Below are 25,063 nucleotides of genomic sequence, written 5' to 3'. Positions count from 1 at the left end.
CAATTAGTATGTCATATATAAATGCCAAATGTAGACCAGCTCTCAAGTATTTACCATCTTTAGCCTGCGATTTTCCCATCTTTAGCAATGGGAACCAGTGCCACTGTTCTCATTATCGGCTATGTGCCCCTGTTCCCCTTATCTGCTATGCCTATCTGTGCCTACCCCTCCAAGTGGTGTGGCTGAGGAGGGACTTCTCCTGAGTGTGACTGCAAACCTCTATATTTGGAGCTGGCAGTAAATTATATCCAACCAGGCACCAAACAGTCTCGGGTATTCACTGCTATTCAAAAGACAGAGAGCCAGGTTAGACTCTCTGTAAAACCGGAAGTAAGCGGGTATGATCACCAAGGCTAGCAAGAGTTATCCACACCTCTCTGCCCATGGGGTAAAGGAGCTGAGAACAGGCTCTCAAAAGAACCGAGATGCAGGTGGATTGTCAATGATGGAGCCAAGTAAACTTCTCTGCCTGGTTATTTGAGACATTATGTGCTGTGCAAAATATGTGCATTCCATCATGAAACAATGAAAGAGGAAAAAAGCATTAACAGTGATAAAGCATCAATACACTGGCCTAGATATGAGACATGAAGTACCTCAATTAATGCAAATGAGCCCTAGAGAATTTAAGTAACTTGCCCAGGTCACAAACTTAGTAAGTGCTAGAACCATAATCCAAACACTGATCTCCTCAACTACAAAGAAAATGTTCTTTCTATCAAATCACAGTGCCTTGTATTATTTCTCTCATCATCATGCTGTCCTGAAATAGTCACAGTTCCACTGGAGGCATCTATAAAGGTGGTCTGAAACTTAAAAGGAACTAAGCATTTCCTTGACAACCAAGCAATGCACACTGGATTGGAAGAACTCCTTTAATCACTAACATTCTTCTATTTTTACCCCTTTCGATGAAACGCTTTCTCAAAATCTGTAACTTCCTTCTTAAACATAATACAGCAACCACCGCCGAACAGTGTGTTGCGCCATGTCCACAGTGTTGCGCCATCCGGGATGAAAGACTGCACTCATCTGACAGATAGAAAGGGCCACAGACCACCTGGTCAAACCCCATGATTGCAGGACCTCCCTCATAAGATTTGCCCAAGGTAGAGAGCTAAAGTGTTAAAAATATGAAAAGAAAGCCATTTACACGAGGCTCAAGATATCTAAAATTCATTTCAGCAGCTTTGGGGACACAAAGGTTCCAACATACCATCTACACTCAAAGCACTCCACCAACACTTGAGTTTCATTCCAGAAAAGGGAAATAATGCCCATCGCAAGACAAACTGGTCACCTGTCAATCTTAACATTTCTTAAACACTGTAATCTCATGAAGTCATACTCAACTACACGAGAGTAAAGCAACTGTTCACAAGGTTGTGTGAGGGTGGTGGTATTCTTTTACTCTTTGCGAATCTCTCCTCCCTCTCTAGACTTACAGAGCTACGTATACTTTTTACTACCACACTTGTTCTAAAAACTCTGTATCAGTTTGGAAGACTTTTTATCAATAAAGATCAAAGATTCTCTGTTTTACCATGAACAACATTTTAACAGTGTAAACCTGATCCCTATCTGGCAAATTTCAGTATCATTAAAATAGTAGTTTTTCCTCAGAAATATTACTGACTTTAGCATCATTTTTTTCATTTTTCTAAATAAGATGATTGTACGGGCACCTGGACAGCTCAGTGGTTTGAGCGTCCAACTCTTGATTTCAGCTCAGGTCATGGTTCCAGGCTCACGGGATCAAGCCTCATGTGGGGCTCCATGCTGAGCATGGAACGTGCATGAGATATTCTCTCTCTCTCTCTCTCTCTCTCTCTCTCTTTCTCTGCCCCTCTCCCCAACTCACATGTGTGTGCACACGCTCTCTCTGCCCCCCCTAAAAATGATCAAATAGATAAAGTGATTGTATTAACTTAAACCAGTCCCACAAGCCACTGGTACGTATAAGAAAAAGTTTTTATACATCAGTAAGTACCAGATTAAAATAAGAAATATCAAAATAGTACTTGCTATGCAAGAATCATCAACCATTCGAGGCCTTCAACTCACTCAAAACAAGATCAAGATTTCACTTACAGCTACAGTCAGCTGCTGGAGTGAAAAGAAAGCCAGCCAGCCAGCCACACCAGCCTCCATTCCCACCCTTTGCCTTTCACTATTCCCCCACCTTCCAAAGTTGAAGGTGCAGCACCAAGCAGCCCAGAAGGTCTTTAATCTAAAAGGGAGGAGATTGCTGGTCAGTTGCCTAGCCTCCTTCCTGACAGTAGAGTTATTTTAAAATAGCACCATGCTGGGGCACCTGGGTGGCTCAGTCGGTTAAGCAGCGGACTCTTGATTTCAGCTCAGGTCATGATCTCACAGCTCATGAGTTCAAGCCCCGTATCAGGCTCTGTGCTCAGCGCACAGAGCCTGCTTCAGATCCTCAGTCTCCCTTTTTCTGGCCCTCTCCCGCTCCTGAGCATGCTCTATCTCAAAAATTAATAAATGTTAAAAAAATGTTTTTAAATAAATAAATTAAAATAGCACTATGCTTGAAACTTGGAAAGAAAAAAATCCTAAAAACAAACAAAATATTGAGTGTCTAAAGCTGTTTCAAAAAACAGAATAAGTATGTAAGTTAGATTTTCAAAAAATATTCTCAATCAATAAGCACATTATTTTCCCGGGGGGGGGTCCATACTTATTGGACACACTATTTACTGTACTTATTTCAGATTAAGAACTGTATCCATTGCTTTGAATTCAGAGAAACTTTACCTGGAAAGTTATTTGGAGGTTAAAGAAATTATAATTAAAATGCTGTTTAAAAACAAGACTATTAGGGCCACCTGGGTGGCTCAGTCAGTTGAGCATCCGACTCTTGATTTTGGCTCAGGTCATCATCCCAGGGTCATGGGATCAAGCCCCCATGTGCAGCAAGAGCCCCGCTTAAGATTCTCTATTTCCCTCTGCCCTTCTCCACTGCCCATGCACTCTCTCTCTCTCTCTAAATTTAAAAAAAAAAAAAAAAAAAAAAAGTCTATCTCAGGTTTCCTGATTTCCTGACCCTCTATTTCAGTTCATTGCAAATTGGCTCTTTAATTTCCTACCTAACCCCCCTCACTCACCCCAAAAATCAAATTTCTTTCTACAAGGAAGGCATCAAAACTTTACTGCTTTTGGTATAACACTTTTAGTAAACTGAAAAAAAAAAAAAAAAAAAACCCGCTAAAGAAAGAATTATTGAGTCCATTAGGGTCCAGTTTATTTTGTCACTGTCTGCTGTGTAACTATAGGCAAGTACTTTATCATAAATAAAAACACATCTCAAGATTATCACTGTTGATGGGCGTCAAAGGCAATGGCAGTACAGTACTCACATAATCCCTCTGTAGAAATCTCAGAGAAGAAATGAGGTGGAAAGGATTCTCTCTTTTGGCTCTGAAATACAGATGTATATTCTGGCTATTTTATAACCAAATGACTGATAACTACATGTAGAGAGAGGGAAAAGATGCATAAGAGAGCACGCAGGACCAGCCACACTGGTCTATCAGATAAACAAGACGCTACTTAGTCTTGGTTGCATTCATCTGGAACAGACCAGCTTGTGGCCTGCATTCCAGTTCTCATTTTTCTAGCATATCTGTATCACTCCATATTCTATCCCTCAACAAAGAACAGAAAGTTTAACAGGTGGACCTCTACTAGCATAACACATGTTAGTTACAACCAACTTCATCTGTTATACAGAAAAAGATATCTACATTCCACATCTCCATGAAAAGCCCCAGTAAATTTCATATTTGTTTTGAATGAATTGTATTATACTTATCTATGCAGTAAACTACATAATGCACTGTGATGGCAGGATCTATTCACTCCACACTGCAAAAATGCTTCAGTTGCTAAAGAGAAAACAGTCCTTCTCATGGCACTCAGAAATTTTGACTATACGCAGTTCCAAATGAACAGGGAAAAATATATTCCTCTGATGATCAAAGACATAATATACTGTGTGTTGGTTTTCTACAGCCAAGAGGCCACAGGTACAGACTAGAACAAAATAAACTACAGCAGTTGTCTGTTCACCACTGAGGCATGTGTGCGCCTTCCTTCACACTTTTAGATGAAGCCACGACATCCATCACAATGTTACTTTGAGCTCTTCGTCCAAGACAAATGTAGTTTACTATAAGTAAACTCAGTGTTCTACACAAAAGAAAACTTTCGAGATGATTTTCACTTTAAAATAATTTGCAATGGTATTCTTTAAATATAAGTCCTGGAATGGCTCATACTATAAGGAGGAACAGAAGGAGCAGTACCTCCTTATGAACGTAGGAAGGAGTTTGTGCTTACAATGACGATTCTAAACTAGGGACTGGTAATTACTGGCACAAAAATCAAAGAGAGCAAAAGTCAACACTCAAGAAGACTTCATGGTTAATAATGATTATAGAAGTATAATCCCCCTGGGCTCCAGTCAGCATCTTCCAATAAACAAGTATTTCTTCAGTACTTACTACAGGCCAGAAAATCCTACCCAGCTGAACATTTCCCACACTTCCACCTCTTGAACTGATACCCAGAAAGGGCTCCAGACTTTTATAGAGAATACTGACCCAGATACAATACACTCAGTAACTTCAGTTTTGTCAAGATTTGAAGTCCTAAGAACTATGAATGGATTTTACAGTGCTAGTATTTTCAAAAACTAGATTTAAATATCATAAGAAAACCATTCTACAGATGCTGCTAGGAATATTTTCTGGAGCTCTACTATTATGAGGAAACTACTACTGGATGTCCAAATGCTGGGCATAATTTAAAGCTCTACGAAATCTAGTGTGAGGATAGTGAAAAACAGAACAAAATAGGTCCAAGCCTATTTAAAATCATAAACAAAGCCATTTTCTCATCTTAAACATGACACAAAGAGGCTTAACAGTTTTGTTTACTATCAGATGTAACTTGACATTTGCGTTGCTCATAGTCCTTCTTCCAAGTATGCTCAGACTTTCAGGTCCTTTTGAAGAGCAATAACTGGATCTCATACCTGCCTCAGACCAGGATATGCTAGTAACATCAAGATGCAGATATGCATACTTCCACTTTTGGTATATTACCAGGGTAGAAAATTTTTGGTAGGGGGATGTTTATTTTCTTGGGAAGGCATTGTAAAAAGGAAGGTCCGCACTGCTTTATTCTAGTGTTCACTTGATATCCTATAGGGGTGGGTCCAAATATAATTTATTCCTCCTTAAAGACAGCCCTCACAAGGCAAGAACCAATGGAAATGAAAATTTCCTAAAAGAGCTGTTTTTCAGATACGCAGTGGAATAAAAAGGACTTTCCGTTTTTTGTGGTATCAAATTCTTTGTCTTCATATAGTTATCACTATATGAAGTCCATAGTAATTACCAGTCCATAGTTATCAAAACTAGTCGAAGGACCCTCTGGCAAATGAAACTGTAAAAGGCAATGGATTACTCGACCACAAGTAAATCCCTACAATTTTAAGATGACAGTGTACTTCTATGCAGTCGTTTAGACAATAGAGATTTAAAAGAAAAGAGAAGCAATAAAACACACTTCACAAATTCAAAAGATCGTTCCCCAGATAGAAAAAGAATTTCCTTCACAAGGTCTAGCCCAAGAAATTGTAGTAAGCATAAAAACATTTCTCAGTTGATAAAAAGAAGACACAGACTTAATGTTAAATTCCCAACTGTTTTATATCTACCTTTCTAATTTTTATTTGATTTTTATTATGGCTGAAAACTGAAAAAAAAAATTGAAAGGATATGTTTGCCTCCCAAACTCTCCCCAGGAAACATAAGGTTATCATTTTCTGACTAATCCTTCCAGAAATACTATATGCACTTACACATAAGCAATATAAATGCTTGTATAGTCTCCTTTCTACTCAAGTGGCAGCATAACACAAACTATTTTACATGTTTCTTTTATTTAACAAACATCTGTATCATTACATATCAGTATGGTTCTCCTCATTGTTCTTTTACAACTGCACGATATTCCATTATGTGGAAGGACCATAATTTATTTAACCAGTCTTCCATAATGAACATTTAGGTTGTTTCCAGAGTTTTGCTACCATAAACAATGCTTCAATAAGCTACTTCATTTCAATTCAGCATAAGCTAAATTCCTGGATGTGGAACTGTTACGTCAAAGAGGTCTGTACATTTATAAATCTAATGGATGCTATCAAGTTGCCCTCCATAAAGACTGTGCCAGTTTATAACCCCACACCTATCTAACCTATGCTAACAATGTGTTAAATTTTTTATTTTATCAATGTGATGGGTTGTTTTTAAAGGGCATCTGATGCAGTTTTAATTTGCATTTCTCATAAAATAAGTACCTTTAGATTTAGTGCCATTTGTATCTCATTTACATGAAATCTCCACACATATCCTTTGCTCATTTTTCTACGAATTTGGTCTTTTTCTTACTGATTTGTAGAAAAATTTTATATATAAAGAAAATCTCCTATAATCTTTGAGGAGTTAAATGTTTTCTCAACTTATCTTTTGACTTTGCTTGTGTTAGTTTTTGATATGCAGAGACATTCATTTTTTATAAAGTCTAACTAACTTATGAGTCTTTTTCTTTTATTGCCTCAGAGTTATGTATCAAAGTTGGAAAAACCTACTTCATTCTAAATTGTAAAAAATTTCTCTCCTATTTAGTTCTATTTCTTTTGTGACTTTGCTTTTTAAATTTAAAGCATGATCTACTTAAAATTCATTCTGGTAGAAGTATGAATTATACATTCCACTTTATTTTTTTTCCAGTTGGCTCCCCAGTTATGCCAACACCACTCACTGAATAAATTTCAGCACTGATTTGAGATGCCAATTTTATCATGTCCTATGTGTTTTGAGGTCTCTTTCCAGTATTTCTACTTTATTCCATTGATCTGTAGATCTACACATGTGCCTTCATCACACAGTTTTAATTAATGTAGCTTAATAATACCTTTCGATATCTTATAGGGCTGGCTCTACCTCTCATCACTTTTTTTTTCCCTACATTAATTAACATTAGTTTGTCAAGCCAAAGAAAACCCTTTTGGAATTTTTATTAGGGTCACTTCTAATTTACAGACAAACTTGGGGAGCTCATTTAAGCAACAACCCCAATCCCTGGCAATTTTGTTCCACTGAGTACTAATGGTGTGATTCAAGACTTAGTTAAAGCGTTCATATTTCACATTAGCATATCTCCAGTCACAAGATGATGGTCTTCTTCACAGGTAGTGGTGGTGTTTGGCCTTAACCCACCTCCTACAGACAAAAGGGTCATATGAAAATGTCTGAAAGTCAGAAGTACTGCTAAAACAGCACATTCACTGAGTTTATCCATAGATTAAACATAAATAGGAAGTTATTCTATGGTCACCATATGTTTTCTTAAAATGGAAGCTACAGACACAAGAGTAAAGAACTGAAAAAGGCTTCTACAGATGATCTAGACCAGGTTCTAAGCAACCTTTTCTTCAAAACATATCACACCTATCGTAAAGATTTATTTTATGGACTGTTTCCTAATTTCCCATTCAAAGGATGCTCTAAATTGGAAAATCATGTCCATTCTACCCCAACATTCCTACAGAATTGTTACCACATGTATAGTATCTTTTACCATCATGTAGATGGAAGCAAAAGGAATGATGGATGGGAGCAAAAAGTTGAGAGAAACAATATTTTATATTAACATTTACAAATTATAAACACTTTAACATACACTATCTCATTTAATATACATATGCCTACACATGAAAAAGTACAGAAAAATGAAGAATAATTTTATAAGCAATATTTTAAAACCAAAACATTCATTACTACTATATCCTGTAATTTTAATGCTACAAGTCTTAGATATCAAGAGAAATGTATTCTCTCTGTCGAAAGGTGAGGGGAGCAAGATATGAGATTAAAGATGTATGCAGGGCTAGATCAAGCAGAGACTTACAGACAAACAGTTAAGAATTTTACATTTTAGCCTCAAAGAGATTTTAAATAGGGAAAGAACATGATCATAATGGCTTTTTAAAAATTATCTGTGTACAGTATAGAGGAAGGGTTAGTGGTCGTATGGCATGGGAAGATACAGAAAAACTTATTGCAATGAACCAGATCAATAATGGCTGGACTTTGGGTAGCAGCAGTAGTGACCAAGAAAGGATCTGTTTTACAGATACTGAAGAAGTAGCAATGCTAAGACACTGATGGCTTGAACCCAGAGGATGAGGTGCCATTTATAGAACTAGGGGACATATAGGGAAAGGCAAGTTTATAAGGAAAATACTAAGTTTGAGGCACAAGTGCTGGAAGCAAGTAAAGACATCCAGTGAACAGACTACAGACTGCTGGAGCTCATGAGAAGTAAAGATTTGAAGCTAGAATGTGGAATTTTTCGGAGTAGGTTAAGAGTAGGGAAAGGGCCCAGAAACATGGGTAGAAGGTGACCCAGCAAAGAGAGGCGGAGTTAACCTGAGAGGCAAGAGAAAAACCAAGAGAGTTTAGAATTATAAAAGTCAACTGAAGACTATGTTACTAGAAAGAGCGGTCAGGTCAGCTTCGTTCAGTGTTGTTCAGCTGTTAAATAAGATGAAAATGAGAAGAACACATTGCATTCAGTGACGCTGGGATCCTTAACAGGCATAACTTCAGTGGAGTGACAGGGACAAAGACCAGAGGGCAGCGGACTGAGGAATGAAGCTGAAGGTGAAGAAACAGAGTGACATCACTCTTCCAAGAAATACAAATATGAAAACAAACAAACAAGAAAGGTTACTGAGGGACAGAATGAAGTGGGAAGGCTTGGGTGTCAAATGAGAATTTTTTGTAAAGAAGAAAAGCCTTCCTAATGTTTAAACGGTATTTATACACAATAGTAATACGGAAAAAAGAGTTATCCCTTCCCCTTTTGATAATGTCCCCCAAATTAATACAGAAAACAAACTGGATTGCTGTTCATTTCTGAGGATGGTCTGTCTTATTAAGGTAGTGAGAAATATCAGCCATCAATAAATGGAATTTCTTTGCTCCTAAAGATAAGCTCTAATAAATTAACAAAAAACATCAACAATAAATCTCTAAAAAAATAAAATCAATCCGAAAATCTTTTACGTAGACATACAAGAGTTCATAAGAGAAGTCTGCATGCATTTAAATCATATCAGAACTTTAGGATGCTCACATCAAAACAGAAAATGGAATTCAAAGTTCATATTCCTAATGTTCAACCAGGAATTGGTAAATTCTGAAATATACTTTCTCAAAATAATCACATAAAGGAAAATAATCTGTAAATCCAATAGGTCAACTTCCTCTGATTCTTCCACAGATTAAAGGTTTTACAGTTGCCTTGAAATAAAAGGAAACTGATGATTTCATGAATGGTCTGGTTATTTACACCCCTTGAGGCTCATACACAGCACAACTAATGGTTTTGCCTTGAGGCAAGAGATTTAACATATTGCCCTTCTAATTGCTCCCTGGACACTGTACACAGGCCACGTGTTTCTCAAGTACAGATTCCTATATAACACTCACCTTTAGAGAAAAAAAAAAAATCAAAGATAAATATCTCACCAAATACTTCTGAACCAATAAAACTGTTTGTAATATCCAAACCCTAACAAATCACCATGCCAAACACTAGCTAATACACCCAATAAATTCTGGTTCTCTGACCAGGTTTCTCTAAAATAAAAGTGATTTAGGTGAAGACATTAACTTCTGAACATTTAGTTGTACTACAAATGCAGTGCCAATTTTGAAATTTCAAACATGACAAATTTCATTCCTGAGGAACATCTCTTATGCCTTCATAATAAGCACGGGCACTTAGGAAAGTGATCCATTTTACAGGAGCTTACAACATAAAAATAAAATCTCAGTAAAGAGATAATTTTTAAAAAGAGAACAAAAATAGAACTGAGTATTAAACTTCTGGAAAGGTGAGAAACATTCTCTATACTTAGAAAAGAAAGCACAATGGAAAATTGTTTAAATTCCGAAAGTAAAAAAAATCTTACAAATGTCCAAAAATGGCAACTAAAATCTTGGCAAGATGGTAACACCTGCCCAACATCCCCCACTCCCGGGGGCAGATGCGAGGTGGGGACTGAGCCAACTGTCTCCAGAACTCATGCTTTCCACCACTGTGTTCCTTTACCCAACCTTTACTAACAGGTGAGGAGGACAGGAATAAAATTCCTGAAATAGGAAATGTGACTAATAAGCAAACACACAGGAAAATATTCAACTTCCCGAGTGACCCAAAAATTTCACATTAAAACAACAGGTAACTTTTGTTTTATGCCAACTTTGGTAACTTGCTAACTGGGCAAAAATTTAAAACCACAGTAATATCTAGAACTGGTAAGTGGTGTGTGAAACTGGCAGGGAATTTGGCAATACGTACACAGAGCCTTAAAAACATCCCCATGCCCTTTCATCCACAGTGTCCACTTCTAGATGTCTATTCTAAAGCGGGGGGGGGGGGGGGGGAATAAAACATGGACAGAGCAGAGGGGGGTGCTTACTACATATGCTCAAAGATGCTTTTCTGGCAATTATTCATAAAATGAAAACCTGGAAACAACCAAAATATGTCCAAAATAAGAAAAATATGGTCGTGTAAAATGGGATAAATCCACTGGTTTATTATACATCGTCAGTCATGAAAACTTGGGATACGTGAGTGGCTCCGTCGGTTAAGTGTCCGACTTCAGCTCAGGTCATGATCTCACAGTTCGCGCCCCGCATCAGGCTCTGTGCTGACAGCTCGGAGGTCAGAGCCTGCTTCAGATTCTATGTCTCCCTCTCTCTTAGCCCCTCCCCTGCTTACACACACACTTACACACACACACACACACACACACACACTCTCTCTCTCTCTCTCTCTCTCTCTCGCTCAAAAATAAATAAAACATCAAAAAAATAAAAAATAATTATAACAGGTATATAAAAAGAAAAATGTTTTTCTAATATATTCTCTTTTTTTTAACATTCATTTATTTATTTTGAGAGAGAGAGAGCCCATGAGCTGGGAAGGGGCAGAGACGTAGAGGGAGAAAGACAATCCCAAGCAGGCTCTGCAATGTCAGCACAGAGCCCGATGTGGGGCTCGATCTCAAGAACTGAGAGACCATGACCTGCGCCAAAATCAAGAGTGGGACACCTAACCAACTGAGCCACCAGGAGCCCCAAGAAAACTGCTTTTCATACATTGCATTGTCAAACCAAAAAAGAGCTGGATACAAAAATGTACAGATGATAGAAACCCCTTTTTAATGCACAGGAAAATACAAAAAAGAAAAACACTAAAATTAGACTATAGTTGGTTAATGTGATGGTACAGAATGGTTTTTCCCCCACTATCGTGCAAAAATCTCAAAATGTGGTTTAATTACTTTTATTTTAATAAATCTTTGAAAAATGAGTGCTTTACAGACCATGTGCAAATTTAAAATATAAGAACAGAAATTTGAGTGTTCTTTGACATTCTTTTCCCAAAAAAGAAAAATAGAAAGTACAATAAAGATTCCTCAGGTAATTTGTTACATATGATCCAGATTCCACTGTACAAAGGATGCAAAAAACAATTGATTGTGAGCCTACCTAGGACTTTAGAAATTACTCCACTAGTTATTTTATTTTAAATGCAGTCGGAAAGCCATTTGATTTTTAACCTGGTATGTTTTATTATGTGACTTATGCTACAGCCTCCATTTTCTAGTTTTTTTGTAAAATCTGACATCCTCAGTACTTAGCAAAATGTCTGCTGGAAAAGAGCTACTTGTACTAAGAAAAAACTTTGTTAGGTAAAAATCATATTTAATAATATTCTAAATCTTAATAATGTGTCCCATGCTAGCAGGACAGTTCCTGAGACCACAGGGAGTTTGGTTCTTACACAAGCATACAGAGCTATGCTTGAGTAGAGGAAACACTAATGTCCCACAAGTGAGGATAATCACAAACCACAACTCAAGTAAGCAGACATACATAGACTGTCCACATCCAATAACACCTGTGCACAGTATTAGAACATTTCTGAAAGAACTGGATAGCCTACCCAAATGACTAAAAAAAAAGTCCAGCTAAACCTCCATGTCACCCTAAGCTTGACACTAGGAAGATCAATTCTAGCCAACCATAAATCAATACATTTATTACAAGAGACTTTGAGACCTGTTTCTTTTAGCTATTACATGAAATGGTGGCTGGGATGCCTGGATGGTTCAGTTGGTTATGCATCCAACTCTTGATTTTGGCCCAGGTCATGATCTCACAGTTCATGAAATCGAGCCCACGTCAGGCTCCATGCTATAGCGTAGAGCTTGCTTGGGATTCTCTCTCTCCCTCTCTCTCTCTGCCCCTCACCCAATCTTTCTTTCTCTCTGTCTCTCTCTCAAAATAAATAAACTTTTAAAAATGTGATTGGTAGCTTAGTCAGTGAAGCGCCTGACTTCAGCTCAGGTCACAGTATCATGGCTTGCAAATTCAAGCCCCACGTAGGGCTCTGTGCTGACAGCTCAGAGCATGGAACCTGCTCTGAATTCTGTGTCTCCCTCTCTCTGCCCCTCCCCTGCTCATGCGCTAGCACTTGCGCGCTCTCGCTCTCTCTCAAAGAATAAATATTTTTAAAAGTTTTGTTTTTTTCTTAAATAATGGTTAACAAAAGGCTCATTTATGAAGTTTAACCCAATGATGAAATTATTTCATTCAACTTGGGCTTTCACTTACCTATGCTCAGAGACCTTTTGATTGTTATAGGAGATAAATTCTATGATAGGGAATGTGAGATTTAGCTCCCCAAGAACTGCCACATTTATTACTAAAACTACTGGGTCTTCAGATCTTATAACAATAAATGAATCTGTATCTAGTACCAAAGGAAGTGATTGCTAAAACCACCAACAAACATTTGTACAACACTTCATAGTTTTAAAAAGGCATCATATATAAAATATTTGATAACTAAAATGTATCTAGACCTTTCTTTATAGCACTCCCTCAAGGTGCTCCCTTCACACATTATATGCCACCTCACATTCCAACCAACCTTTTAAGTTAAGCAAGGCAGGTATTAAACGATGAAGCTGAGGCTCAGAAAGCTTAAATGATTTGCCCAAGTTCACACAGCTATTAAATGGCAAAGCAGAAAGTACACTTTGGTGTGAAGGACACTTTTGCGTGCCTCTCCTCTCCGTGCCAGAGCTCCATCAGAGAGCTGATGGACTTGCATCTTGTGCAGGCAATGTGATCAAAGGGAAACTTTGTGATGACATCCCTGATATATGTCCTTTCTTGGTAGCCAGCCAGCAGTAAGACTTGTTTCATTTAATGACACACATAATAGAAAACCCACAGTTCTTTACCCAAAAGGCAAACTGATAATTAAAAAGGTAAGCCTCCTACTGAGCCAAAGCCCTGACTTTTTTTTTAAGGATTTATTTAAAAGTTCAGGAGCAAACACCATAAAGGAAAATCAAAGGCAGACCTCTGAAAGGTTTTGTTTCACCTTCTTTTCTAATGTTTATAGATCAAGCAAAACAACATCTCAGTATCTAAAATGGCAATGCCAATTATCCTAACTTATAGTGATAAATGATGACCCTGTGTAAGTATTAATACTCTTTAAATATTTCAGCTGCGTAAAATGTTCCTAGGATGTATTAAACATCTATCTTCTTAAATATAAAAAAATTACTTATGTGTCTGCTGTGAATCATTAGTAACTGTATTTTATATAAAGTATAGTAGCTAACGTGTTCCGAGCTCTTAATATGTGCTGGGCACTGCGTTATTTACATACAAAGTCTCACTGAATCCTCACAATAACCCTATGATGTAAGTACAAACAACTTTAAAATCCAGTGCAATATTTTATAAATACAGAAACAGAGGCAATGAACATTAGTTAAAAAAATCAGAAAGTAACAGAACTACAATCTGAAGCTAGAAAGTCTAACCACTATATTATACTGCCTCCCTGTGCTCTGGCCTGTTCTCTTCTGGGGACTGGAGATTATGGGAAAGGCACGAACTCTGGAATCCGACTACCAAGATTCATATGCTAGCTCCCCTGCTCAATAATGAGTCTTGGAAAAGCTAGAGAAAAAAATCTCTCACTTTTCTCAGCTACAAAATAAATGTAAGAGTTGATACAACAGTTCTTGCATGATGGAGCTGTTATGAGGAGACAGTGTGTAATATGCTTGGTAAACAGAACTGACTCAAGTAGAGGACTCAAGAAGATCAGTAAGCAATAGCACAGTGATTCTTCAAGGAAGAGTGAGGTGTTGGGGGCTTTGGTCTCACACCAAATGGCCTCAAAATGCTTTTGGTGAGTTCTTGAATCTTTTTTTTTTTGTTTTTTTTTTTAAGGTTTTACTTTCTCAAACTATCACTTTCTCAAGCTGGCACTCTTGGATGCTAACCTGCCTATATGGAGCTTACCCTTCTTTCCCCTCTTCCACATCTCCTTCAAATACACTGTTAACTAGGAAGGGAAACAGTCAGACTTTCTAAAATGATCTCTTAAGAAGAAATACAGATTGTAAAGGAGGATTTAGGGTCTCCTAATTAGGTAAGAGGAAAATAGGGCCGGACTTTTTAGAGTGCTTTTTTTTTTTTTTTTTTTTTTTTTTTTTTGCTTAGTCAGCTTGTGATATTTTTTTTTTTCAAAAGTGTAGAAAATACCCTACGTTTTAGGCTTACAGATAAGCAGGGTCTTGCTGGAGCACACACTAGAATGGGCCACTGCTACGGCTCCATCAAATCAGATACACAAAGATGGTGAGGGAAGGCAGGCTAGTACACTGCACTGCCCAAAAGAGTCCACAAAAACACAAACAACCCTCTTCCTCTGGCTCACTGTAAGGGTTAAGGGAGGTAAGAGGTGATGCCTAACACAAGTAAGAGATAGGTCTTGGGGTCTGAGGCACCGTATTGAAGAGGAACGAAAGTACATTGAAAACATCCTCATCTTAGACACACCTGCCCGGGGACTGCCAGGTGTAGTGGATCAGGAGAACAGCTTTTCTGCACACTACAACTCAGTGCTGTGTTGCAAGGCAGCCCCACGCAAACCCACATGCTCTCTATCAAGGCAGCAGAGAGAAATGACTCCGACTTTTAGTGATGGGCCCATTAGACAAACTTAAGTACCAAAAACCACTAAGTGTTAGAAGAGAATATAATCACACTGTTTACTGTGAGGCTGGCTTCGCTGGATTAAAATAAAAGCACACAAGGGAGGGGTGAAATGGAGGTGATCATACAAAATGTATTTGAGATACCTCAAAAATAGAAGCTGTCAAATGTGAACAAAGTTTAAAATATTCCACTTTTATTACAGCAACTATATCAAGCACTGCTATATTTCTGTGTCATACCCTTATAACTGCCATTTCTCAAAATTTGCCATTTTTCAAAATTCGGCAAGTCATTCATTCCCCACCCAAGAAGCTGGTCTAGGAATTATTTCCACAGAAACAAATTCCTGTTTTTAACCCCAAACCCTTGTTATTACCTACGTTTATGAACATGACATTCCACAATGGAATCTTTTAAAATAGTTAAGTTCAGGGGCACCTGGGTGGCTCGGTCGGTTGGTTGAGTGTCTGACTTCGGCTCAGGTCACGATCTTGTGGTCGATGGGTTCGAGCCCTGCGTCTGGCTCTGTGCTCACAGCTCAGAGCCTGGAGCCTGCTTCGGATTCTATGTCTCCTTCTCTCTCCGCCCCTCCCTCACTCACACTCTGTCTCTCTCTGTCTCAAAAATAAACATTAAAAAAAATTTTTTTAATAAAAAAATAAAATAGTTAAGTTCATTGATATAATCGATAAAATATGTTACATTCCAAAAGGCCAGGAAATGTATAGGCCAGAGACAAAGAAACTTTTTCAGTAAACGACTTTTTCTATTTTAGGTTTTGCAGGCCATAAAAATCTCTGTCACAACTACTCAATTCTGCCCTTGTACCACAAAAGCAGCAAAGACAACCTGCAAAATAATAAGCACAAATAAGTTCCAATCAAATTTTATTTATGAACCCTGAATTTTAAATTTCATGTAATTTTCATATGTCACAAAACATTATTCTTTTGATTTTTTTTCCTCCAACTATTAAAATAACATAAAACCCAATCTTCGTTCTGCATGCTACATAAAAACTGGTGGCAGGTCAGATTTAGCCAATGAAACATACTTTTCGGATCTTTGACATAATACTAATACTCGCAAATGAAGGGGCGCCTGGGTGGCTCATTCAGTTAAGTGACTGACTCTTGATTTCAGCTCAGGTCATGATCTCATGGTTCATGGGATCGAGCCCTGGGTCAGGCTTCTGCACTGACAATGCGGAGCCTGCCTGGGATTCTCTCTTTCTCTCTCTCTCTCCCCTTACCCCACTCATGTGCACACACACCCACTCTCTCTAAGAATGAATAAAATAAACTTTAAAAAAATGAAAATGCAAAAAACCCCACTGACTTGCAATTTTGAAATGAGGTTCCCTTCAAATATAGAGGTGGTTGTTAAATAATGTGCTATTGTGCTTTTGAATTCAAAAAGATGGAAAAGATGCTTTACAGACAATTTAAAAATCCTGGCTTCTAAAGTTAACACCAAAATGTTAAATAAGACTGTGTATTTGTAATAATCTTTAAACATGTATGAACTTCCCTCAGGAATGACTTAAACTTCTGCAATGTTCATATTATTAAGCACAGTATTTTTAGGTCCATCGTAGCACAGCTAAGAGCCCCCCCCATCCCTGCATAATCCCTATAGGTCAACTAACCAACCAGTAAGTCACTGTGCCAACTGTAAATTTCTTCAGCATGATACAAGCTATTTCCTGAAGCTTTATTAGAATAAATGTTGGGTCTAAAATATGCAAACACTCTTGGATCAGAGAAGAGGCTTTTGAGAACATTGGATTAGTCAACCTTCTGTGAGCTTAGCAGAAGCGTGCAAGGTAAGTACCTATAAAATCCTATTATAGCGAGTTCTGTTATAGATATATTCAAACCAGGTAGTATATAATCCGACAATTTCCACATGTCTGTAGGTGACTGAGAGTATCCTTACCAATTCTAACTAATAAACAATTCTGAACCGAAAGCTAGCTCTGATTCCATACTGAATCTCTTGAGGAATTTACATGATCACTCTTATATGGGATACCCTTTTAAACTGGGGTTGTTGCCTATAATAACTCTTTTCAACTTGGTCCGCCTCAGTGGACTCTGATCAAACACCTTTCCTGTGTGCATTGCCCTCTGTGGGGTGGGGAAAGAAGGATGCAGTCAAATTAGAGGAAATAAGCTTCCTCATTTTAACAACTTTTTTCAAGCAAGTGTCAGAGCTGCCAAGTAGGCAGGTGTTAAAGAAAACAGAGCTCTTCATCATGAACCTCAGGGGAAAAAGAGACAAATTGAAACCAGAATATGATTTACCTCAGGTATCTGAAAGTCAGTGATTCACTTGGAACAAACATGTATTGATCTGGGATATCAAAATCTCTTAAGCATTTGAAGGAAAACAATATATATATATATATATATGTATATAATATATATGGGCCAGACATTTGTTTTGTACCTGGGAATTCTAATTGGTTGCATTTTCATAGCTTTTTAAAGCCATTAGTAATTCCATTTATCCAGATCTTGCTCATACAGGGAAAGGTCAGAAATACAGTTTCCTAGGAGGGTCAACCAACTAGTGGTTGGATTATCAGTGACCCCAAGAAGAGCAGTACAAGAAACTTTTGGCTTCCTGAAATAGGGAAAAACAAGGAATCTGTTCAAGCCTTCTTTCATAATGATGTATTGCACTCTAAATATTTATGGTCCCCAAATATGTGGACAGACTCTCCTCAACTTGAAGTTATCTCTAACACATCTAGTGGCTCAAGAACAGTGTTTTTCAAATAGTAGGTCACAAACCATTAATAAGGTAGATGTGGGTCACAGAGAACATCTTTTAATGAAATGAAACTGAATGCTTTTGAAAACATCAAGTATGTCATCTTTTAAAGGTAATTACTGTCTTTGTGAAACTTTGGTTCCTATTATTTATAGTAATGTATGTTTGTGCACAGCTGTGATATAGTTTCTTACAGATTCTATGTCTCCCTCTCTCTCTGCCCCTCCCTCACTCACACTCTGTCTCTCTCTGTCTCAAAAATAAACATTAAAAAAATTTTTTTAATAAAAAAATAAAATAGTTAAGTTCATTAATATAATCGATAAAATATGTTACATTCCAATGTATGGCATGAAATTCCCACCAAATCTAAATAGACTTAAGAAGTAAATAAGCAACCAGGAGAGCAGTCAGACCTGGAAACCAAAATTGGGTAGTAATCATCACTTGGTAGCATAGAAGAATTTGGGGGTGATTGGTATCACCTACGTAGGAGAAAATAGCCCAGCCTCAGGTGCCGGGGACACATATAGTTAGAGGTTTGCTAAAGGAAGAACCAACCACCTAAACCAAAGGAAGGAGTGGCCAGGGAGCCGAGATTCTCCTGCAGGCTTCCTCTAAAGCAGGCAAAGTCAATAAAACTAAAAGTTAAAAACAGAGGTATAAACCTTTCAATTTCCCATTTTTACAAAATAAAACATGAATGAGGGAGGGCTGGAGGATGTTTATGAGTAAAGAAGATAAATTCTACGGAATCTGGAAACACTCTATTTTTTTTTCAGCTTATTTATTTATTTTGAGAGAGAGGAAGAGGGAGGAAGATAGGGAGGCACAGACAGAGAGAAGAGAGAGAGAATCACAAGCAGGCTCTGCATTGTCAGTGTGGGCCCGAAGCGTGGTTTGACACAGGGGTCGAACTCACAAACCATGAGATCAGGCATGACCTGAGCTGAAATCAATAGTCAGACGCTTAACAGAATGAGTCACCCAGGTGCTCCAAAACGCACTTATCCTAATGGTGTGTGTGTGTGTGTGTGTGTGTGTGTGTGTGTGTAGGAATACTTAGATGAGTATTTTATAATGGGTCCTTTATATCAAGAGAGGATGTTGGTATCCACTTAAACCATCTATCTGCATGTCTGATGGCAAGACATGGATGAATCACATGACAGTTAACCATTTTAGGGTTGTCCACTGGCTTTATAAAGAAATCAAACCATATTACAGTGAACCTTATCTTTAAAATGTATTTTGCACTATCTTCTTGCAAATCTCACACTAAATTCCATCCAAAGAAAGGGATTCTTAATCTGGAAGCACATGCTTTCAGCATAAAGTATAATGGAATAACTGGATTGCCTTTTTGTTTAGACTGGAGTTGTTCCAAAGCTATTATTCTGAGCACCTGTCAATAAAAGCCACAGCCTCTAATGTTCTAGGCAGCAGCCTCATTTGGAGGTAACGGGGCTCTCTTGCAACTTACATGAAGATCTATCATCATGACTACTTTAAATGCCTGTGCCCTACTTCATAACTTTTACAAATAACACATTAGTACTCTTGATCTTAATAAAACAGGATGTTTCGTGGAGTGGGAAGGCAACTTCCTTTTTCAATACGAGAAGCAACTACTGCTTGCGACACTAGTTTGTGACAAAATCAGAACGATGATACTGAAATGGGCCTTAAAACTGATCTTGCCCAGTTTCTTCACTTAACAGATAAGAAAGTGGGAGCTTCTCCCAGGTGGTCCAGAGGAAAGAATCTGGCTGTCAGAGCAAATCAGATGAGGGTTTCAACCCCAGTTCTATTACTGGTTCATCACAAAGAGTTAGTTTCTTCATCTGTAAATAAGGGTAACAAACAAGCAATCTCACACAGGAGAACTTAAATGAAGCAACACATTTGAAGCACTTAGCACAGTGCTGGTACATAGTAGATACTCAGAGTGAGACTGTCTCCTTCAGTCATCCTACTCTCTTCCTCCTTGCCCAGGGCAGAACACAAATTGAAACCCTGCTCTGACTTGTCTGACTTCATAACACACAAAGGAAAAAGGTCATAAGAACTGTATACATGAAGATTTTATTGGTCCTGATTTAAATATAAAATTAACATTAAGCAGCTTCTTATAATACACTAAAATCCAAACTCAAGGCAAGATATGGCAATGGTTTAAGGAATGGGAAGAAAAAGAAAAAAACCAAAGAGCCTCAGTGAGATAAGGGCAAAATAAAGCAAGTCAGCATCATAGAAATCAAGGTTGGAATCCCATATAAATAGGTATCCATCCGTATCAAAAGTCAGAAATAGATTAAAGACAAATAGAAACTGAAATAACCCATTATATTAGCTATAAAATCAATAGGGACCAGAAGACAGGTTCCAGAGGTTGAGGTGAAAAACTGTTGCCAGTAAGAGATATCAAAGAAAAGTAAGTGCAGGATAAGCAAAATCAATGGAAACAGCTGCTCATTTGAAGTGCTCAGCAATAAGGAGAAAAAGCAAATAATAACCATGTGTGGAGGCAAGATCAAAGTGCAGAGGCTAAGAGCACACACTCTGAAACCAGACTACCTACATCCACATCTCAACTCTGCCAAGCTGTATCTGTGTGACCTTCTCCCATGACTTGGTCTCCACACCTGTAATATAAGGATAAAAACAGTACCCAGTGTGCTGGTTATTTTTCTGTTGGTTCTCTTCTCTTCTCTATTATTACATAGGAGCTGGAAATCTATAAACTGTATTTTCCAAACTCCCTTTACCAACTACCTTCCTCTTGGATATGGTGGCAGGAGATTCCAAGGTGAGAGCAAGAAAAATGTCTTTGTTTCCTGTTCCTGGTGGTACCTCCACAAGCAGCCACAGACAGCCAGAGGCTCCAGCAGCATCTGTGGGGGTTCCAAAGCAGCAGAACCAATGAAGATCTCCAGCAAATCTGTACAGCATACAGTTTATGCAGCAGCTGACAACTGATTAACATTTCCTTCTCCTTTTTGTTCCTCCAACATTCATCTACACACACACACACACACACGCACGCACGCACGCACTTACTCTCTCCTCCTCTCCTTTCTCCTCCTCTTTGTTCCCTTCTTTTTGCTCCAACACACACCTTTTTCTTTTTGTTCCTCCAGCTCTTCCAATACCACTGTAACCAATTTCCTGCATTAAACCCTTCGGTGCTTAAAACATTCCGTGCGCTTTATTTTCCTGACTGGACACTAACTGATAACACGTACTTTTTTATGGCTATTATGAGAATAGAAGGAGTTTTAAAATGTGCTTAGATCAGAACCTAGCATTTTATAAACGTTAACACTTATTTCTCTGCAAGCATCTTAAAATCCCCATGTCCAAAATCAAGTTCCTTGTCGCCTATACAAGACTCTAATTCTGAAAATAGTCTTGAGTCATCCTTTCCTTCAACCAGACTCCAAATGTGAGTCACCTTTCTCCTTATCAATAAGCAGAATTTTGGGTTCCCACTTCAAGAAGCACTTTCAACCTCTATTCGCCAATAATAAAGTGCAAGCCTTTATTATCCCTCATCTAGCCTGGATCAATGTCTTTCCCTCCCGAGGGATGTATCAGCTTGCAGGCTTCAGTTCACTCTACACTGCCCCAGAAGGATTTTCCTAAAAGGAATAGGGGAAGTGTCACCACCAGTGTTGCCCAAAGTCATGAGCTCATTCAATCTCATAAAGGCCCTCCTGAAGCCAACCGCAGCCTACTTTCTTAACAGTAATTCCCACTATCCTGCTTCCTATTTGCATCCCCAAATCTTACCCTCCAACCACATCAGAAATCCTTGGCAGACCCCAAGTTCCCTCTGCCCTTTGCTCCCACTCTACCTTTGCACAAGATAATTCCTTCCATGCACCACCCCCTCTACAGAACCTTTACTAGATCCTTTCCACCTCAAACAGATCTAACCTCCATTCTTACTATTTCACCAAATAATACTATCATAACTTAACACTATATGTTTGCGTTATAACTTGTAAATATTGAGCTCTTCACTAGACTAGGACCTCCTGAATGCCCTCTATAGAGAACTTCCCAATATGAGAGCTGAAAGTTTTAAGATACTGATATCTCACCTCTTGGGGCAGCCATCTGGGGCTACCAGTCCAGTGGCAGCTTGTCTGTAGTTTAAAACCTCCTATCCCCATGTCCTGTACAAAGTATTACTTTCAGTGTGTTCTGAAGTAAAAGAGATTGGAAGTACTGCTCCAGAAGCATCCCACTCAGCACCTTTCACACAAAACAGCTCTGGTCTTCCACCAGACCTCATGAAATATAACTCCCCCATTTCAATGCCTTAATTGGAAGCATTCGCTATTATAAAAACTTAGAAGTTAAGGGGGCCTGGGTGGCTCAGTGGGTTAAGCGTCCAACTTCATGAGTTCAAGCCCCATGTCAGGCTCTGTGCTGACAGCTCAGAGCTTGGAGCCTGCTTCGGATTCTGTGTCTCCCTCTCTCTCTGCCCCTTTCCCGCCCGCTCTCTCTCTCTCTCTCTCTCTCTCTCTCTGCCCTTTCCCCGCCCGCTCTCTCTCTTTCTCAAAAATGAATAAACATTTAAAAAATTTTAAAAAACTCAGAAGTTAAATGAAAACTATACCCATTCCTTACTTAACCTACAACTTTTTTTCTTAACTTACGAAATGTGTATATAAGAAAGTCAGTGAAGAAAAAGCACAGATCTTTCAAATATAAGAAAAACAGATATTCTAGACTCATTTGCATTCAGAAATATTAGATTTGATTTTGGACCATTAAACACATAATTGGATTCTATCTAAAACAGTCTATTGGAATTCAGAACACAGTTCCCCTCAAGGAGGGAAACTGTGGTTAGCTTCTTAGCTTCCATTTGTTATAAACAGTATAAAACAATACTGTTTCAAATATTAGTTAAATACCGCTGTCTGGGAAGAAAAAACACATTCATTTAGAAGGATAAGGAAATGCATGACTTTCTGCATGGATTCTGAGGGCATCTTCAGGATCCTTTCAAGGGCTTAAAAGGTTCAAGACACAATTTCTAACTTTACTTTGAAAATCTGAAACTTGCATTTTCCTTGTTATAGGCCTATCACTGTAATTACCCTTTTCCTATCAACTACAGTTTAATCAAAGCTGAAACAGCAAAAGAAACAGGGAGAAGAGAGAAGGCTGGAAAATTCAAGGGGAGAAATGTAAATACTGCAGGCAAAGAGGACATAACACAAAGGAAGAACTACACTCTAAGAAACAAATGAAAAAGGGAAATATGAAAAGAAAAACATCCAGGATATTCCAGGACAGCTGGCAGAGAAACTGATGAAACAAATTTCCCACATTTGCCACACAACAGTGCTAACAATCAAGGACAGCTTTGTAGCCCTTCAAATAAGAAGAGGATTAAAGTAAGTTCTAGAGTAGGGGCAAAATAAGTCTTTCAAAGGTATATGGCAATGTTTCCCACACTTACAGATGCTGATCCCTGAAAACACTTCCCTGGCCATCAATAAAATTATAAAAGGATATGTGTGTGTTCATAAAGCTAAATTTAGGGGTGCCTGGGTGGCTCAGTTGGTTAAGTGTCCAACTTAGGCTCAGGTCATGATCTCACAGTTCATGAGTTCGAGCCCCACATCAGGCTCTGTGCTGACAGCCCGGAGCCTGGAGCCTGGAGCCTGCTTTGGATTCTGTGTCTTCCTTTCTCTGCTCCTCCCCCACTCACATTCTGTCTCTCTCGAAAGTAAACATTAAAAATTTTTTAAAAATAAAAATAAAAAAATAAAGCCAAATTTATCCCAATTAAGAAGATTGTCCTCTATTGTGAGATTATTTTTTGGTATTAAAATGCCTTAAAATTTTTTAATTATTGGCACAGGGGTGACTCAATTAAGCATCTGACTTCGGCTCAGGTCATGATCTCACAGTTGATGAGTTCAAGTCCCACATCGGGTGAGCACCAGCCCTGCTTCAGGTGAGCCCTGCTTCTCTCTCTCTCTCTCTCTCTCTCCCCCAATCTCTCTCTCTCTCCCCCCCCCCACCTCGTGGGATTTTCTCTCTCTCCATCTCTCTCTGTCCCCTCACTCACTTGCACCCTCCCCTCTCTCTCAAAAAAAAATTTTTTTTAATTATATCAAAATATTGTTTTGTTTTAAAGTATAAATACTAAACGTGCCAGTCCTAGGCCTATTCCTACAGATACATACTTTGAGAGTTCCTTAGCTCAGGAAAGTTGATCACTGCAGACATCATTTCTCAGGCTCCCAGGTCACCTGGCTTTTCTCCGGGTTCAGTCTATGGGAAGCATTCCTGGAGAATTGACAGGTGGAAATAAGGGAGGAGCCACGGTATTTCTCCCTTTTACTTCTCCACTTCAGGCAGTGTTCCCAGCAAGAGCTGCATTTCTTCCACGGCTCCAGCTCCTACCAGCTCCTACCAGCTCCTACCAGGAGATTCCAATCTCAGAGCAGCCCTGGCTCCTTAAACTCCCATAACTACCAGTGATACTATTCTCTTCTTGGTGCTGTTAATCTCTGGGTTGCCTGACCATCCTATCTTGCTTCTCAGCTCGTCCATCACAAGCAGGAGGTTGTGTAACCAATCTCCTGCACTGAATTCCTATTTTAAAAATTTAGAAAACTTTTAAAAACTTTTCCTGGCTGGACCCTAACCAGTACGTTTAGCCGGTGCTTCTGGATGTATAAAAATCACCTGGAGGGCATATCAAAATCCAGATTCTGGTCCCCACCTCCAGCGTTTCCCAGTCTGTGCATCTGGAGTGAAAGAGAAGAATGTGCATTTCCAAGAAATTTCCAGTTGATGCTGATGCTACTAAACCAGGGACCACACTATGAAAACTACTACAAAACAAAGAACTGGCCATCTTATGTTGGTCTGTCCCCCCTCCCTTTTTTTTTTTTCAGTAGACAATAAAATCCAAAAAACACTCTGAAACGCAAGGAAACCCCATCCTTCTGTCTTCATATGCAAAATCAAACCTTTTAAGGCAGTTTCCTTACATTATTACAAAGCCAACAGGTTTCTTATTTATAAATTTTTTATAGCCAATAGGTTTTTTT

At 38.5% G+C, this 25,063-nt stretch overlaps 1 protein-coding gene across 5 annotated transcripts in view; it reads right to left on the bottom strand.

The window, feature by feature from the left end:
- ZSWIM6 (zinc finger SWIM-type containing 6) overlaps positions 1 to 25,063 on the bottom strand; it is a 196,421-nt gene that overhangs the window by 147,885 nt on the left and 23,473 nt on the right. The window contains exon 1 of one of the 5 annotated variants that reach the window (XM_042987561.1): positions 20,560 to 21,022. The exons of 3 other annotated variants lie outside the window; for them this stretch is intronic. In XM_042987561.1, the coding sequence (XP_042843495.1) occupies positions 20,560 to 20,567 (8 nt within the window). In that variant the 5' untranslated portion in view covers positions 20,568 to 21,022. Of the gene's footprint in view, positions 1 to 15,580; positions 15,678 to 20,559; positions 21,023 to 25,063 lie in introns of those variants that run through there. One more of the 5 variants, XM_042987548.1, reaches the window with a different exon arrangement.

Source organism: Panthera tigris, chromosome A1, assembly GCF_018350195.1.
Source record: "Panthera tigris isolate Pti1 chromosome A1, P.tigris_Pti1_mat1.1, whole genome shotgun sequence".
Lineage (NCBI taxonomy): Eukaryota > Metazoa > Chordata > Mammalia > Carnivora > Felidae > Panthera > Panthera tigris.
The sequence above is the reverse complement of the archived record's forward strand: the minus strand, read 5'-3'. Positions and strand labels throughout refer to the sequence as shown.